The sequence below is a fragment of the Mustela erminea genome, chromosome 19 (genome assembly GCF_009829155.1).
Source record: "Mustela erminea isolate mMusErm1 chromosome 19, mMusErm1.Pri, whole genome shotgun sequence".
In the NCBI taxonomy this organism is placed as follows: Eukaryota; Metazoa; Chordata; class Mammalia; order Carnivora; family Mustelidae; genus Mustela; species Mustela erminea.
The window spans coordinates 551,489-566,005 of NC_045632.1; the positions used below are offsets into that span (position 1 = coordinate 551,489).

Sequence of the window (14,517 nt, forward strand, 5' to 3'; positions counted from 1 at the left end):
TCAGCGTTCCCCCTTCCCCTATCCTCATCCCTTTTCTTTATTCAACCTGTCTGGTTTGGCAGGGACAGACCCTCCAATTGTTCTAAGCACTTACTTGATAGGACTTTTAGAACATTGCTGCTCTTCTTGGGAACAGGCAGTTCGAGAATGACTCTGCCTGGGGACCAAAGGGGATCCAGCATGCAGGGCTGAGGTGGCCTGAGGCCTTTCTGCAGGGTATGAGGTCGTTGAAAGCTGGCGTCCATGCTCCACACACTCTGCTGGAGAACAACTGCTCAGCAGGTAACTGCTCTTCATGAGGGCAATCAGGTTATCTTTTTTTTTTTTTAAAGATTTTACTTACTTGACAGGTCACAAGTAGGCAGAGAGGCAGACAGACAGAGGGGGAAGCAGGCTTTCCACTGAGCAGAGAGCCCGATGTGGGGCTCGATCCCAGGACCCTGAGATCATGACCTGAGCCAAAGGCAGAGGCTTAACCCACGGAGTCACCCAGGCGCCCCAGAGTGTAGTCAGGTTATCAAACAGGTGACTTGTTTTCTTTAATAATAAGGCTTAGTAAAGTTTCTGTTACGGGTTAGAAGACTTGGCTTTTATAGTCTGTGGCCTGGGTAAATCTCCCCTCTTTTGAGCCCTTACTTTTCACCTGACATAAGGAGAAACCAGTGTATGTCTCCGAGTCTGGGGCCCTGAGACTCCAGGACTAGTGACAGGGCCGAGAGTAAGAGAGTCTGAGTGGGCAGCTCTCAGGCCTCCCTTTCCCTGGTTTCAATACAAACAGCTTCTCTCCACCTCTCAATTATCAGGGTTCCAAATATGAATTTTCTCCAGCAGAAAGATCGGAGTGGGGAGTAACCTTAGCGAGGACTTTTTCTGGGGCCGAGGCCCTTAGAGACAATGCAAGCAGAGCAACTGAGTGTTCCCTCCAGTCGCCATCTTCTCGACTGCCCTCCCCCTCATATGTAGAAGGCAGCAGACTGCAGGGGAAGCATATGGGTGATTAAACCAGATGAAACCAGGCTTCAATTCAAGCTCTGTCCCATGTGGGTTGAATGACCATGGGCAAATCACCTCCCTGCTTCCCTCTTCAGACTCCTGTCCTGCAGGATGTTCTCTTCACAAAGGACTCTGACAACTGTTATAAAAACCTAGGAAAGTTCTTGAGACAAACTAGGCAAATACCACTCCAACCTGCCCTCTCCCAGTCTGTTGGCTAAGTCAGAATTCAGTTCCAGGCGGGTGTCAAGGTAGCTCTCCTTATGAGGCTGCCTCCCCCCAGAATCTTTTCTAACCCCACCATTGGGTCTGTTCCCAGGAGCCACCCTCTTCTACTGCCCTGGAGATCACACCTTTCCCAGACCTACATTTGCCCTCAGGGATCCACAGTGAGAAAACCAGATGGCCTTGGGGGAGATGGCTCACATCAGGCCAGGAGTTGGGGGCAGAAGTGGTGAGAAAAAAACAGGTTTCCCCAAACTTGTTCTTGCAGCCAACGGAAACAGCTTCAGGTTTTTCTATGGGGCTATGGGGACCTCTAGTGGCAAGACAGCCACACTACTTCCCATGCCGCCCCAGGGTGAAGTCCCCGATCTCTTGAGCCCAGAGAGCACAGCCCTGGGCCTCTTGGATTCAGTAAATGTCTACTAAACTACTCCTCCTAGCCACACAGTTCTGGATGTCGACAAAGCCATTAAGGCAGCTCCCAAATTCCCCCCACACAGCTGGGCCAGACAAAAACACATAAAATGTCCAATTCAGTCTTTATTTTTCACCTTGGGGCCACCAGCACTAACAGGTGGAAGGTGGGGGTGGGGTGGGGCACCTTTTATGCATATCAAGGACCCCAGAGCGACCCCTTGGAAAAGAGAATCCAGTTACAGAACTTACACAGCGGTTAGGAAAGGTGGAGGAAGGGGCACAGTATCTACAGAGACTTAAAGGGATGCTGGAGAAGTTCTTCGGCAACAGGGCCTGGTGCTGCTGAAGAGGGAAGGGGGGGCAGGGTCAGCCACTGATCTGGACCCCCTCAGCCTCAGCCAGAGGGTAGATCTCAATGGCCTCCACCAGGGGCAGTGCCTCCACGGCAGTCTCCATGACGGCCAGACCAACGGCGGCCTCGGCCTCAGCCAGCTGCTGCCGCACAGCTGCCTGATGCTGCTGCTGGTGGGTCTTGCGGTGCTTCCAGAGGTTGGAGAAGGAGCGGTAGCTCTTGCCACAGTCAGGGCAGGAGTAAGGCCGCTCCCCCGTGTGAATGCGGCGATGTTCTGCCAAGCGCATGGAGATGGCGAAGGCCTTGCCGCACACTTCGCAGGCAAAGGGCCGCTCACCTGTGTGGAGGCGCCGGTGGTCCTTCAGGTGGGTACTCTGGCGGAAGGCCTTGCCGCAGTCCGGACACGGGTATGGCCGCTCACCTGTGTGGATGCGCCGGTGCACCTGCAGCGAGGTCTCTGTGCTGAACAGCTTCTTACACTCACTACACTCCAGGCCCCGGCGTCGGGCAGGGGCCGTGGGAGCTGCAGAGGCCGCAGCCCCCAGGGTGGTCGGGGAGGTGACTGGTGTGCGAGTGGCCCGGGGGACCCGGGGGGCGGGGGGCTCCTTAGCCAGGACCTCGCCCGGCCCAGCAGCTGCATGGGCCGCCTCATGCGCCTGCAACCGGGCTGCCGAGCCCACTTTCTTGCCACAGGTGCCGCACTCGAAGCGCCGGGGGGCCTGGGCTGCAGCAGCGGCGCAGCGATGCTCACGGAGCCGCAGGGAGGAAGGGAAGGCGGCCCCACAGGATGGGCAGCGGTGGGGCTGGCGCCCGGCATGGGCCACGAGCTGGTGCACCTCCAGCAACCGGCGCAGCAGGAAGGAGCGGGGGCACTCGCGACACTTGTAGGGGTACTCGCCCGTGTGGTGGTAGCGGTGCATGAGCAGGCGGTAGGGGCGATGAAAGCGCACCCCGCATTCCTGGCAGCGGTAGGGGAAGTGCTGGGCGTGCACCAGGCGATGCTGCCGCAGTGTGGAACTCTGCGTGAAGGCCTTGCCACAGTCCCCGCACCGGTAGGGCCGCTCCCCTGTGTGCGTGAGCCGGTGGCGGGCCAGGTTGGCAGGCGAGTTGAAGGGCTTGGAGCAGTCCGGACAGGGGAAGGGCCGCTCGCCGGTGTGCGTGCGCAGGTGGTTACGCACGTGAGACTTCTTCTTAAACATCTTGCCACAGATGCCACACTTGTGGCGCCGCTCCAGCCGATGCACGAAACGTTGGTGCCGGGTCAGCTGCAAGGCCTTGCCGAACTCCCGGCTGCATAGGAGGCAGCGGTAAGTGCCTGGGGCAGTCGGCCCTTCTGAGCTCTCTTCAGTTGCCGGAGGCTCTGGCGCCTCGGACTCTCCAGTCTCTGCCGGGGCTGGCTCGGGGAACCCAATGACAGGCTCCTCCGGGGGGACTGGTGTGGTAGGCAAAGGGACGCCCCCTGCCCCATGTGTACGCCGGTGATACAGGAACTTGGTGAGGTTGACGAAGGTCTTTCCACACGGACACGAATGCAGAGGATTCGGGGTATGGGCTCGCCGGTGGGCCAGGAGCAGGGCCTCTGTGCCAAAGGCCAGGCCACAGTCCACACACAGGAAGTGAGACTCACTGCTGTGGTCTCCGAGGTGCTGGTCTAGACTGGAAGGGCTGGGGAAGACACGACTGCACAGAGGGCATTTAAAGACACCCTCCCGGTGACTCCGCAGATGCTGCTGTAGCTGGTGAGGAGAGAGAAAGAGCTGGTCACATGCGGAGCAGAAGAGCTCCTGGGTGGCTGTCCCGCCTGGCTCTCCGCTGTTGTTCCTCCGGGCCTTGCGCCCCCGGCGATCCCGCCCAATGGCTTCACCGTTGCGCAACTCATAACTGTGGTCAGAGGATGGCAGGGTGTCGGGCTGGGACACAGGCACCTCTGCAGGTGACGGAGTCAGGGTCTCCGGATGCACAGCAGGCTCCTCTGACTCAGGGACTGGGGCAGGGAAGTGGGTGGCCTGGTGCTCCAGGAAGTCGGCTGGAAGCTGGAAGAGCTGGGAGCACTCTGAGCACTTGTAGAGGAGAAGCTCCACCTCAGTGACCACCTCAGTGGTGGCAGCGGCAGCAGAAGGGACAGCTGCCCCTTCCCCACCCTCCTCTGCCTTGCGGTAGGAGTGCTCCACAGCCACGCGGGCCTGGCCCACAGGGGGCCCCAGGACCACCGGGGACCCCAGGACCACTGGGGCCGAAGGCTTGGTGGGAGTGCCCCGGAGGTGCGTCTGCCGGTGGTTCAGCCAGAGCTCCTGGCTGGCAAAAAGAGCCTTGCAATCCACACACTCATAGTGGATGGTACTGGAGCTCAGCGTGGGGCCCTTGGGCGGCGGCTCCGCCGGCACTGCCTCTGGGGGAGTCATCATCTTCAGGTGCAGCTCCTGGTGCTCCAGGAGCTGGCTGGGGGACATCAGCAGCTGCCCACACTCCAGGCACTGGTACTGGCTCTCTTGCACCAGGGTCTGGTAGAGGCCCGTGCCCGAAGCTGCCTCCGCTGCCACTGTGACTCCGGGGTCAGCCACGCCCACCAGCTCAAAGTGCTGCTGGGGCACATGGGAGTTCTGGTGCACGAGCACCTCCTCCAGGGACCCATACAGCTGGTTGCACTCGGAGCAGACATAGCGGTGTTCGATGTACAGGACTGTCTCCTCGGACTCCTCAGTCATGGCGGCAGCAAGGCCCTGGGCTGCGAGAAGAAAGAGGTGGGGACAAAGCCCAGCTCATCTGCTATTTCCTCGGTCCTTCTCAGGGACAATTCTTTCCCTTTAGCATTCCCCGCCACAACCTTGTCTGTATTTTTTACCCTCTAACTTCTTGCTTCCGTTTCCCACTCCCACGCCCCTGTCTTCCTCTCCAGAACACACAAGACTACCAAGCACAGAACCTTCCCAGCAGTCCCTTCCCAGAATCTACCCAAGTCTCACCTCTGAATCAAGGTGCATCAAACTCCACCCACCAGATCCTTACAACCTGTCCCGCCCCTCACCTCCCATGCCTCTCAGCGGGTCCACAGCCACGCGCATCACACAAGAACCTATGTCCTCTGTACTTCAGCTTCTTCCGCTGAATTCCTCTCCTTACCAACTCACTACCCCATTCCTGCTTCCCGGTGCTTGGGGGAGTCCTCAGGGGCCCTAACCGCTGCTACTTCCCAGCCTTGCTCCTCCTCTGTCCCCTCCCCCAGGTTTCTGACATCTTTTCCACCTGACAACTCAAACTGCCCCAAGGCCCCGCCACTTTCCGCACCCTCACATGGTGCAACCCCTCTCCTTTATGTATGCCTGTTTATACACTGCCTCTTCCTCTGCTCCCCAGACCCCTAACATCAAACCCGCCCTTCCATCAACCAACTTGTCTGTCTCATGTTGGCCTAAGCCATCGCTATACCTACACTTTTCCCTCCTTGACCACTTCCCCATGATACTCAGATCCCTCTTTAAAGTACTTACACCTCTCTACAAATCAAAGCCCCCTCCCACAGCCCTAACTATCCCATCCAGAATACCCAGCCCCACTTCACAAAACCCGAACCCTTTCTTGATACCTATCAACCCAACTCCTGTCTCAGACCCTCTACACGTTAATTACTTCTTTACACTGAGACCTCACCTACAATTCTAATCCCCCCCGGGGTACCCAGATCTCTTCTACCCCAACCACTACCGGGATGCCCTAGGTGCTTCTTCAGATCAACCTCAGCCACTCTTCTTTACAAATGACTCAGTCTAACCCATTTCAGGGATGCCGAGATACGGTCTTCAAAACAACGTAACCCCTCCTTTACAAATCCATGTGCCTAACCCATGCCAAAAACATCCCGATCCCCTTTCACATTATTAAAATACCTAAGCTCTTCTTCTTTGCAAAAAGACCCTTTCCCACCCTGGCCCATTCTGGGATGCCCAGATCCCCTCTTCATATCATCATAAACCCCTCTTCTTTGCAAAAAGACCCAACCCTGCTCAAACCTATTCCAGGGGTGCTCAGACCCACTCTTCATAACTTAGTCTCTCTCCTTTGCAAAAAAATACCAGCACATGCTACAACCCAATCCAGGGACATCCAGACAACCCTTCACAAAGGCTTAAAGTTTCACACATATCACCCCCACCCCCCAAATTCCCTTTAGTAATACCCAGACCCTGCCTTCTTCTTAGCTGAACCCCTCCACCCAGCCCCCAAGCTAGACAAAGGATACCCAGACCCCTCTCATCAGTTTATTACCCTGGGGGATACCCAGAGCCCCCAACTTCTGGTCAGACTAACAGTTCATTCTCATTCCAGCGATACCAAGACCTTCCCCCACTTAGCACAGAGACCTCTCCATGACCCTAACCTCCAGGGACACCAATTCCCACTCCTCACCTTGACCTAATTCCCTATACTTTTCAAAAACATTACCTCTCCCCAACCTATCCTAGGGACACCCAGACACCCTTTTCACATAACCCTTTGCACAGACACCCCTCTCAACCCATTCCGACGGTACCCGCCCCCCGCCCCCCGAACTCTTCACATAATGTAACTCCATTCTCAATGCCCCGACCTGGGTCTCAGCTCCAAATCCTCCCTCCAGGGACATTCATTTGCTAGTATCTTTCCACACCAAGGCCCTCTCACTGGTCGAATTCCTCCCAGGCATAACTAGGTTTATATCTTTACGTTAACTTAATTACCTCTTTCCTCACGCCCTAACCCCCCTCCCCGGACACTCAACCCCCCTCTAACCGTCCACCCCGCTTCGGTCCTAGACGGCCCCACCACCAGGCTTTGGCCCCGATACCCCCCGGAGCCTTGGAGCCTCTCCCCGGGGGCAGCTCTAACGCCTCCCTTCCCACCCGGGTCTCTCCCAGCCCCCGGCCCTGGGCCCCGCCCCTCCTCACTCAGCCCAGCACACACGACTCTACCCCCTTCCCCACCCGCTGCCCCGGCCCAGACCCCCGCCCGGCCGCCCGCGCGCCCCGCGGGCCGTTAGTGCCGCTCCGCCCTCCCCGGCCCGAGCGCGCCCCCTCCGGCCCTCAGTGCGCAGGCGGGGTGGTGTGGGGAGGCCGGGAGCGGGGGAGGGGGGTAGCCGGGCCGGCCTGCAGCGCGCCCGCCCGCACTCACCCGCCTCGGCCGTCTCGCACGCCCCGGGCCCAGGCCCGGGCCGCCGCTCCCCCAGCGCGGCCACCCTAGCGCTGCGCCCTCTCTAGCTCCCGCCGTCGCTTCTCGTCTGCTCCGCAGCCTCGCTCTCGCCCCCAATCGCCCTCAGCAACGCCCCGCCTACCTTCCTTCTCGGCCGCTCCGGGAACGGCCGAACGCGCCCAATCAGCGTCCGTCTGGCTCCGGCCGTTCGACCAATCAACGTTCACGTCTCTGACTCTTGGGCCAATAGTGTGGAGCGTCGGGATCTGCCGCAGCGCCCAACCAATCCTCCGGCGATGTCCCCACACCTGCCAGCCCCCAGGTTGATAGTGTCCGCCCCCTTAAGCCCAATGGAGGATGCTCCTCCTCCAGCTGCTCCTGGACTCTGCCTGACGCCTGGGGGCAGCGCAGTGACGTCAGGCGGCGGAGCGAAGCTTTGGGCGCCATCTTGGGGACGCAAGGTGGCAGTCGCGTCGGTTCGAGGGGAAGTTGGAGAAACTGAGGCACACGATACCCAGAGGGTGGGGGCGGGGGCACGGTGCGCAGGAACCCCCGAGGAGCGAAGCGAGAACGTGAAGCCCCCGTCAGCGCGGAGCGGGGAGGGGAAACAGCAGCACCAAGCACGTGGAGGGAGTAAAAAGGGAAACTGAGGCTCCAGACCCCTTTTATTAGAAAGAGGAACGAAGGCAGCAAGAAGGAAGGGGAGAAGAACCGTGGGACTCTTGAGGAAGGGGAAAGGAGAAATATCAAAGGGGAAGCAACGAGCAAACGAGGAAAACCTAAAGAAAGGAGGAAATGGGAAATGGAGGGGATAAAGAAAAAGCAAGGACAGCTGCACTGGAAGAAACGGGGAGTGTGGGGGGTAGAAGACCTGAAGGACAACTAGGGTGAGAACCTTCAGGAGGTGACCCTGTAGCAGATGGAATTCTGCTCTGCTGCCTTCCAAGGTGCCTGCATTCTAAGCGGACCCAGGGCGACTCGGACGGCGGAGTTTGTAGGTGTCCACGGGGCCCTGCCCGTCCTTACTCATCTGCTGTTCGGGACGTGGGCAAGGGTGGTTACTTTTCCAGAGCTAGTCTCTGAACACAGGGACTGGGGAGATGCAGAGATCCCCTTGTTCTAATTAGCCGTCCCACATCCCTCCATTTCTCAAATGAGTAAACTGAGTCTCAGGGGAGGTGGATATTTCCCTTCCTGAAGCTAAAAGCTGCTGAGGGACCCCAAATACAGAGTAGGACCTAGGCCTGACTCTTTGGTTCTCACCTTTGCTGTGTCCTTCAATTGGTTTCTCAGTGGGTGTCCTAACTTCCCACTATTTAAAAATCCCTAACACCAAGCCAGTGTAATTGAACTAGGCTGTCTGGATTGAAATCCTGACCTGGCCACTTCCTAGCTAACGTCTTGAACAAGTTAACTCCCCTGTGCCTCGATTTCCTCATCTGTGAAATGAGGATTAATAGCCCGTGTCATGGTTGTAAGGCACAGATCAAATGCTGTTGGGAATTATTTTTATTAGGACCTCAAGGAGCCTGGTGACAACAGCGAATGTGTCCTGAATGTGTTATGATGTGCCAAGCATTGTGCTTAGTGCTTTGTACGATGTGATGTAACGGTTGAATCACCTCAACAACCCTACAGGGGAGGAGCTACTGTTCTCACTTTACAAAGAAACTGGGGCCCAGAGAAGTTAAGTAGCTTGCCCATCTTCAGGAGGAGACAGAGCCAGGGTTCCAACCCAGGAGTTGACTCCAGGGTCTAGGCTCTTGGCCCCCAGGCTCTGCTGCCTGACTGGTGTATGTCCTATCCCTCGTGGTGTGTTGAATGATGAATGCAAGAAGTAGAGGAAAGAACTTGGTGGGAATGCATGAGCTCTAAAGCTGGTAATCTGGGTTTGCCCTCAGTGGAATCAACTGAGGCGGGAGCCAGATGACCTGGAAGCTAGACGCAGCCTTTGATAGGCTCCATGCACTTGGGCATGTTCTCACTCCTGCTGAAGCCCCCTTTTCCACCTGAAAATCCAAGGGTCCAGCATGGCATGTCAGGCTCCTTTCTGCTCAGACCTTCTGCTTGGAGTTCCCAGTTTAGCTCCGTTCCTTCCCTTCTGATGATACAGGAGTAAGCTGAGGCCTGGATCAGTCTTTGTGGAGGTGGTGGCATGGGCTAGATTTCTGGGGTAGGTTTATTTTAGAAAGGATAGGCATTCTTTGCTGGGGTCCCTGGATTAGCAAAGGCCTAGAGGCTGATAAGAGTCTGGGCTTTCAGCCTTAGCGCGAGGTGAGGGTGAGGGTTAGGAGACTGTAGTTGTTGCCCATGTAGGGTGAGGAGGTATATGCAAAGCTGGTGGTCCTTCAGGGTCCATTGTATATGTCAAACATATGTCAGAGATGCTCCATGTGGATGAGGCTGGTGTAAGGGTTGCCATGTGCTGTGTGTGTGTGTGTGTGAGAAAGGCATATGGTCACGTGGGCTGGGGGGCTGCACGTGAGTGTGTCAGTGTCTCCTCCCCATCACGAGCATTGGGGGTGGTGGTGAGTCACGGGCTCAGCCTTCAGCGCCAACTGTCATGTTCCTTCCCCCCAAATTTCACCCCCCACCCAGCCATGCACCACCCACCCCCACTCCAAGATCTGTGTCACTGCTGCTGTCTTCCATCCCGCTGTCCTGCTCAGTTCCCTCTGAGAAGCTGCAGTGGGCTCCCTGGGAGGGAGTCTCCCACTTCTGCAGGCTCTGCCCTCCAGCTTCCTGCCCTCTCCCACTGCCTCTTTGCTCAGGTAGTGGCTTGAGAAGGAGGACCTCCTCACGCTACCTGCTCATGTCTGTGGGGCCCAAGGATTTCTCTATGCATTATAGACAATCCCCATACTCCCCACCCATCCCTTCCTCTCAGGGCTATTTCTCCTTCGGGGGGTTTCTCCCTTATCTCCAGGGGCTGGTTGCTCCTGCCTTAGTGGACCTCTTGTGTCCACACATCCTTATTTTCATGGTTTCCTGGTATCTGTTCCCCCATCCCCATTTCTGTGACCTTTTCCCACTTTGCTTGGCCCACCTCCCTGTCTCTGTGATATGCATCCTTGTTCCCATTTCTGTGGTCTTTCTCCTATCCCCATGCACCATTCCCCATATCCGAGGAGTGCTTTCTGTTCCCATGGACCTCTCTCCATCTTCCTGGGGGTGCTCTCTGTGTCCACCAGCTGCCCTCGTCTCTGAGGTCCTTTGCTGTCTCTGGTCTGCTCCCATGTTTCCATGGGCTTTTCTGTCTTTTCTCCGGGCTTTTCCCTGCTCTTGTCCTTGTGAGGTTTATGGACCTTGGCTCACCTCTGTGAGTTTTGATGGTCTTGTTATTCCTTTCCATTTTTCTTTATCTCTGTAGCACCCTGCCCCCCCCCCCAGCCCCATGTCCTTTTCCTCAGGTCTCCCTGCTCTCATCTCCATGGGCTCCTGGGCAGGGCGGTGGCATGGTGGTGGAGGGGGTGGCCCAGGGGTGGGCCCTCTGTCCAAAGCAGCGCCTTCCCCTCATCAGCATTCTCCTCGCGGGGGCCCCCCAGCCCCGACCAATACAGGCTCCCCCTCCCCCCTGACTCCCCTCCCTCCTCTTTCTCCGCCTGCTGCCCTCCCTTCCTCCTGCCCGCCCTCCTCCCTGCCTCCCTCCCTCTCTCCCTCCCTCCCTCAGCTCTCTCCCCCCCGCCCCCCCCGCGCTCCAGGACCCAGCGCGGGCGGGCAGCGGGCAGCAGGCGGGCGGGCAGGCAGGCGGCGGCCTCGGAGGGGAGAAGGAGAGGTGGCGGCAGTGGAGGTGGTGGTGGTGGTGGTGGTGGTGGTGGTGGTGTTGGCAGCAGCGGCGGTGGCGGCAGTGGAGGTGGCAGCGGTGGCCAGCAGCAGGGAGGCAGGCCCAGCTGAGGACCCAGAGCCGGTGGCTGCGCCTCGCAGGGGACCCGGAGTCCGTGGCCAGGCCCTCCCACTGAGACCCTGCACCGGGCGCCCCCGGGACACCCCACCCTCCTCCGCCTTCCTCTTCCACCTGCTCCTCTCCATCCTTCCCTCCTTCCTCCTCTCCCTCCTCCCTACCCTTCCACCTCTCCTGCCCCCCTCTCTGCTCTGGGTCTTCCAGCACCCCATCCTCTCCAGCCCCTCCACCCTTCTGCTTCTCCCCACCCCTAGCATGTTTTTCCCTTGGGGGCTGAGGGCTTGAGGACTCCAGGCCCTCGCCTCATCCAGGGCAGGGCCAAGGCTCTGGGGGGAGGGGGGAAGGGGTGGCCCCCGCCCCCCCAATCCAGTCCTCCCCTCCCCCACTCCTCCTGATGGCCGGCTTCCTGGTCTCCAGCCAGTCCTCGCCCCCCGTGGCCCCCCCAGGCCGGCCCGGCTAGGGGAGGGGGCGGGGGCCCTTTCCTGGGCCGGCTTCCCCCTCCCCCGGCTTTGCCTGTGCCCCCCTCCCTTCCGTTTTCACCTTCCTCTCCTCCTTTCCTCCCTCCTTCCCCTCCATTTGCTCCTTCCCCCTCTCCTCTCTCCCCTTCTCTCCTCCATTTTCTCCTTTCCCCTTCCTCCCTGCCCCGGCCCGCCCTCTCTGCTTCCACCTGTCCTTCCTCCTTGCTCCCGGGGAGCCCCGTTTTGGACTAGTTGGGGGCCACTCTCGGTGGCGGGGGAGGGGGCCCTGTGGACTGCCCTCTCCCCCCGCCCCAGCCACACCACCACCCAGCGCCAGAGCATCTCCCCGCTGCCTTTCTCGGGCCTCGAGGGAGCCCAGCCCTCCGTCCCACCAGGATCCGTGAGTGTCTGCGGGGCGGGGGTTGGGCTGGGGCCAGCCTGGGTCTTGGAGGCTGGGCTCATGGCTGCCTGGTGGGGCCCCCACTTCCCCCTGCTCCTCCCTGAGTAGGGGCCTGCCTCGTGTCCCCCATCTCCCAACCGCCATTCCCCTCAGCCTCTTCTCACCGTTCTTCTGGGTGCATAGCTCAGCCTCACCCCCAGCCCCCAGCCTCTGGGGTCCTGAGGGGCTGCCTGGCTCTTACTTGTGGGCACACTCCTTGTCCGGGACTCTCAGCCAGTCTCCGCCCCTGCTTTCTCCAGCCCTGGTCCCGTGGTGACCGGCTCTGCTCTCTCTCTCTTTCCATCTCTCTTCTTTCCTCCAAGGCTCATCCTCTCCGCCTGCCATGGGCCTATCCCTATCCCATCCGCTCTCCGTCTCCTGGAATGTCTATGTTTTACAATCTCCATTTCGTGTTCTCTTGGGCTTCTCTCTGACTCTGTCCAACTTCTCTCTTCTTTGCTGTTAGCCTAACTCTTTCTTGGTGTCTCTCTGTTGATCTCTCGCTCTCTCTCTCAAAACTCCCCTGTCTCTTGTCTGGCTCTTCTGGTGGTGCCCACACCACCAGGTGTGGCTCTCTATCCACTTCTCTCCGTCCATTCTGTGCTCTGCCTGGGGCCCTGCTCCCCTGTCCTCCTCCTCTGCCCTTGCACTTGGAGGCTGTCTTCCTGTTCACTTTTCCACCCTCTTCCCCCAAATCCACTCTTCTATCCTTAGCCACTCTGGGGTCCACTTTGCCTTTTCCTTGGTGGTCCTACCCCCATCCCCGCTCATTTCTGTGTCCTGGGCTGGCCTTCGGTCCTCATCCCTCCCCATGCCTTGGGGTTTGTGGGCTCTGGGGATTGACCACCCCTCCTCCAGACCCCCTGGGTGGATGCACCTCAGTGTGAACCAGGCCCCCTTCCATGGGCACTTGCCCTGTCCCTGCCTATGCCTCTCCAGGTTACTTGCTTTTCCTCCCCCCCTCATTTCCCTCCCTGGCCCTCACTGTCCCTCTTCTAGTTTGTGCCTGTCCCCCTGGTCCCTTCCTCTTTCCACCTGGCCCTCTTCCTTTTCAGAGTTTAGCGATTTTTCTCCTCCCTGTAATCCTTTGCACCTGTGGTCTGTTATTTGGTTTAGCTTTTTTTTTTTTTGCCCTCTTCCTCACCCCATTTGTCTCACCGATTTCCCTTCTCACCTTGGCCATGTCTCCTGCTTGCCCGCTTGTCTGTCTCCCTCCCCTGGCGGGGCCCTCACTCGGCTCCTTCTGCCCACTTGGCTGCTATGCTTCCACCTTTATTTGGCTTTGCCTGAGTGTCTGGGCCTGTGGGGCTCAGGCCTGTCTGCTTCCCTGCCTCACGCAGGCCATCTTGTCTCTGTTTCTGTTGGTATCTCATTCCTAGGTAACTTGTGTGTGTTCTTCTCTCTTACTTCCTTTTGGTCTGTCTTTCTGTCTGTGCCTTCTCGTTAGGTCTTTGTCCATCCGCTCCCCTGCACTCTTTCTGCTCCCCGCCCCTGTCTGCCACCTGTGGGACCCTGCCCACCTGGCCCCAGGCTCTCCCTGGGCTTCCCTCCCCTCCAGTGTCTGTTCCCCTATTTGCCCCCAGAAGCCCTTGGTGTCTCAGGATGACCCCCTTGGGCTCCTGCCTCTCTCTGAGCCCCACTCTCTACAGCCCTCCCCTGGAGACTTTTTTTCCTGGTCTCCAACTTGCCTTGCTCCTCCACCCTTGAAGCCTTCACCTCAGATCCAGATGACCATTTGCGGCCCCCAGTCTGTCCAAGATGCCCTTCCACCCACAGCCTGCCTTTTGCAGAGGCCCCGAGAGAGGGACCTGCTCAAGGTCAGGTGGGAGTCGGGGCACAGCAGGGACTGACGGCCTCCTGCTGCCCTGGCCTAGGTTTCCCTGGCTGCTGGGATGGTCTGAAGCATTGCTTGTTGTGCCTCCACACTCCACTGGCAGGTTTCTTTCTGCTCTCTCACCAGCTCAAGCCCCCCTTCTATGGGGATCGGGGAGGGGTGCAAGAAGACCCCTCCCTCCCCACCCCCCCGGCTCACCTCATAGCACTCTGGGCCTCACAGTAACCCTCTACCCTGGATACCCAATATTCCTTCCATCAGGGTATGGCTCTTGGCCAGGAGAAGTTGTGCATCTAGCCCAACTCATCCCTTCCCTGGGTGGGGGTGGGGGTGGGCAGGTGCTCCTCAGAAGCCTGCCTGGGGCCCCCCTAGGGACTCCAACTGCATGGGGTTGGAGCTGTTATGGGGAGCAGAGATGCAGTGTCTCCCCCTCCTCCTCAACTCCCCAGAGCTGGGTTGGGGGCTGCAGCGCGTCACCTGCTTTATCAGACAGCTTCCTACCTGCCTTCCTCACTCTTCCCTTCCAGCTGCTTCTGGTGGCATCTCAAGCGGGGTTGTGTTCTCTCTCCATTCTGTCTTCCTGTTCTATTCTGTGTCTCTCTGCTGCCTTGATTTCCCTCTCTGCTGCCTGTCCTGTGTTCCTCTCCCCATTCTGCCCTTTCTCCACCCCCATAGCTCCCTGCCTTCCTGCCTCTTCCCTAGGCCTGTCCTTACCTCCCAGAAACTCCGCTCTCT

General features: G+C 58.7%; 3 protein-coding genes across 6 annotated transcripts in view; 2 read left to right on the top strand and 1 right to left on the bottom strand.

Annotated features, from left to right (window-relative positions):
* ERFL (ETS repressor factor like) overlaps nucleotides 1-14,517 on the top strand; it is a 278,656-nt gene that overhangs the window by 144,803 nt on the left and 119,336 nt on the right. The gene's annotated exons all lie outside the window — the stretch shown is intronic.
* ZNF574 (zinc finger protein 574) lies at nucleotides 1,739-13,397 on the bottom strand. 2 transcript variants are annotated; one of them, XM_032323125.1, is made up of 3 exons: nucleotides 12,074-13,397; nucleotides 7,293-7,387; nucleotides 1,739-4,712 (listed from the first exon to the last, which is right to left on the bottom strand). In XM_032323125.1, exons 1-3 carry the CDS (start codon nucleotides 12,088-12,090, stop codon nucleotides 2,002-2,004), a joined length of 2,823 nt encoding a protein of 940 aa, XP_032179016.1. In that variant the 5' UTR covers nucleotides 12,091-13,397; the 3' UTR covers nucleotides 1,739-2,001. The 2 variants fall into 2 exon arrangements, with proteins under 2 accessions (XP_032179016.1, XP_032179018.1); XM_032323127.1 differs by lacking the exons at nucleotides 7,293-7,387; nucleotides 12,074-13,397 and adding an exon at nucleotides 7,133-7,283.
* GRIK5 (glutamate ionotropic receptor kainate type subunit 5) overlaps nucleotides 11,634-14,517 on the top strand; it is a 51,586-nt gene continuing 48,702 nt past the window's right edge. For all 3 annotated transcript variants that reach the window (XM_032323122.1, XM_032323123.1, XM_032323124.1), the window contains exon 1: nucleotides 11,634-11,909. The gene's annotated coding sequence lies outside the window, so the exon portion shown is untranslated. The remainder of the gene's footprint in view (nucleotides 11,910-14,517) is intronic.

Coding starts and splice junctions, on each gene's coding strand:
- ZNF574 (XM_032323125.1), bottom strand. Junction 4,713..7,292: donor CGGAGCGGCCGAGAAGGAAG/GTAGGCGGGGCG, acceptor TTCTTCTCGCAG/CCCAGGGCCTTGCTGCCGCC.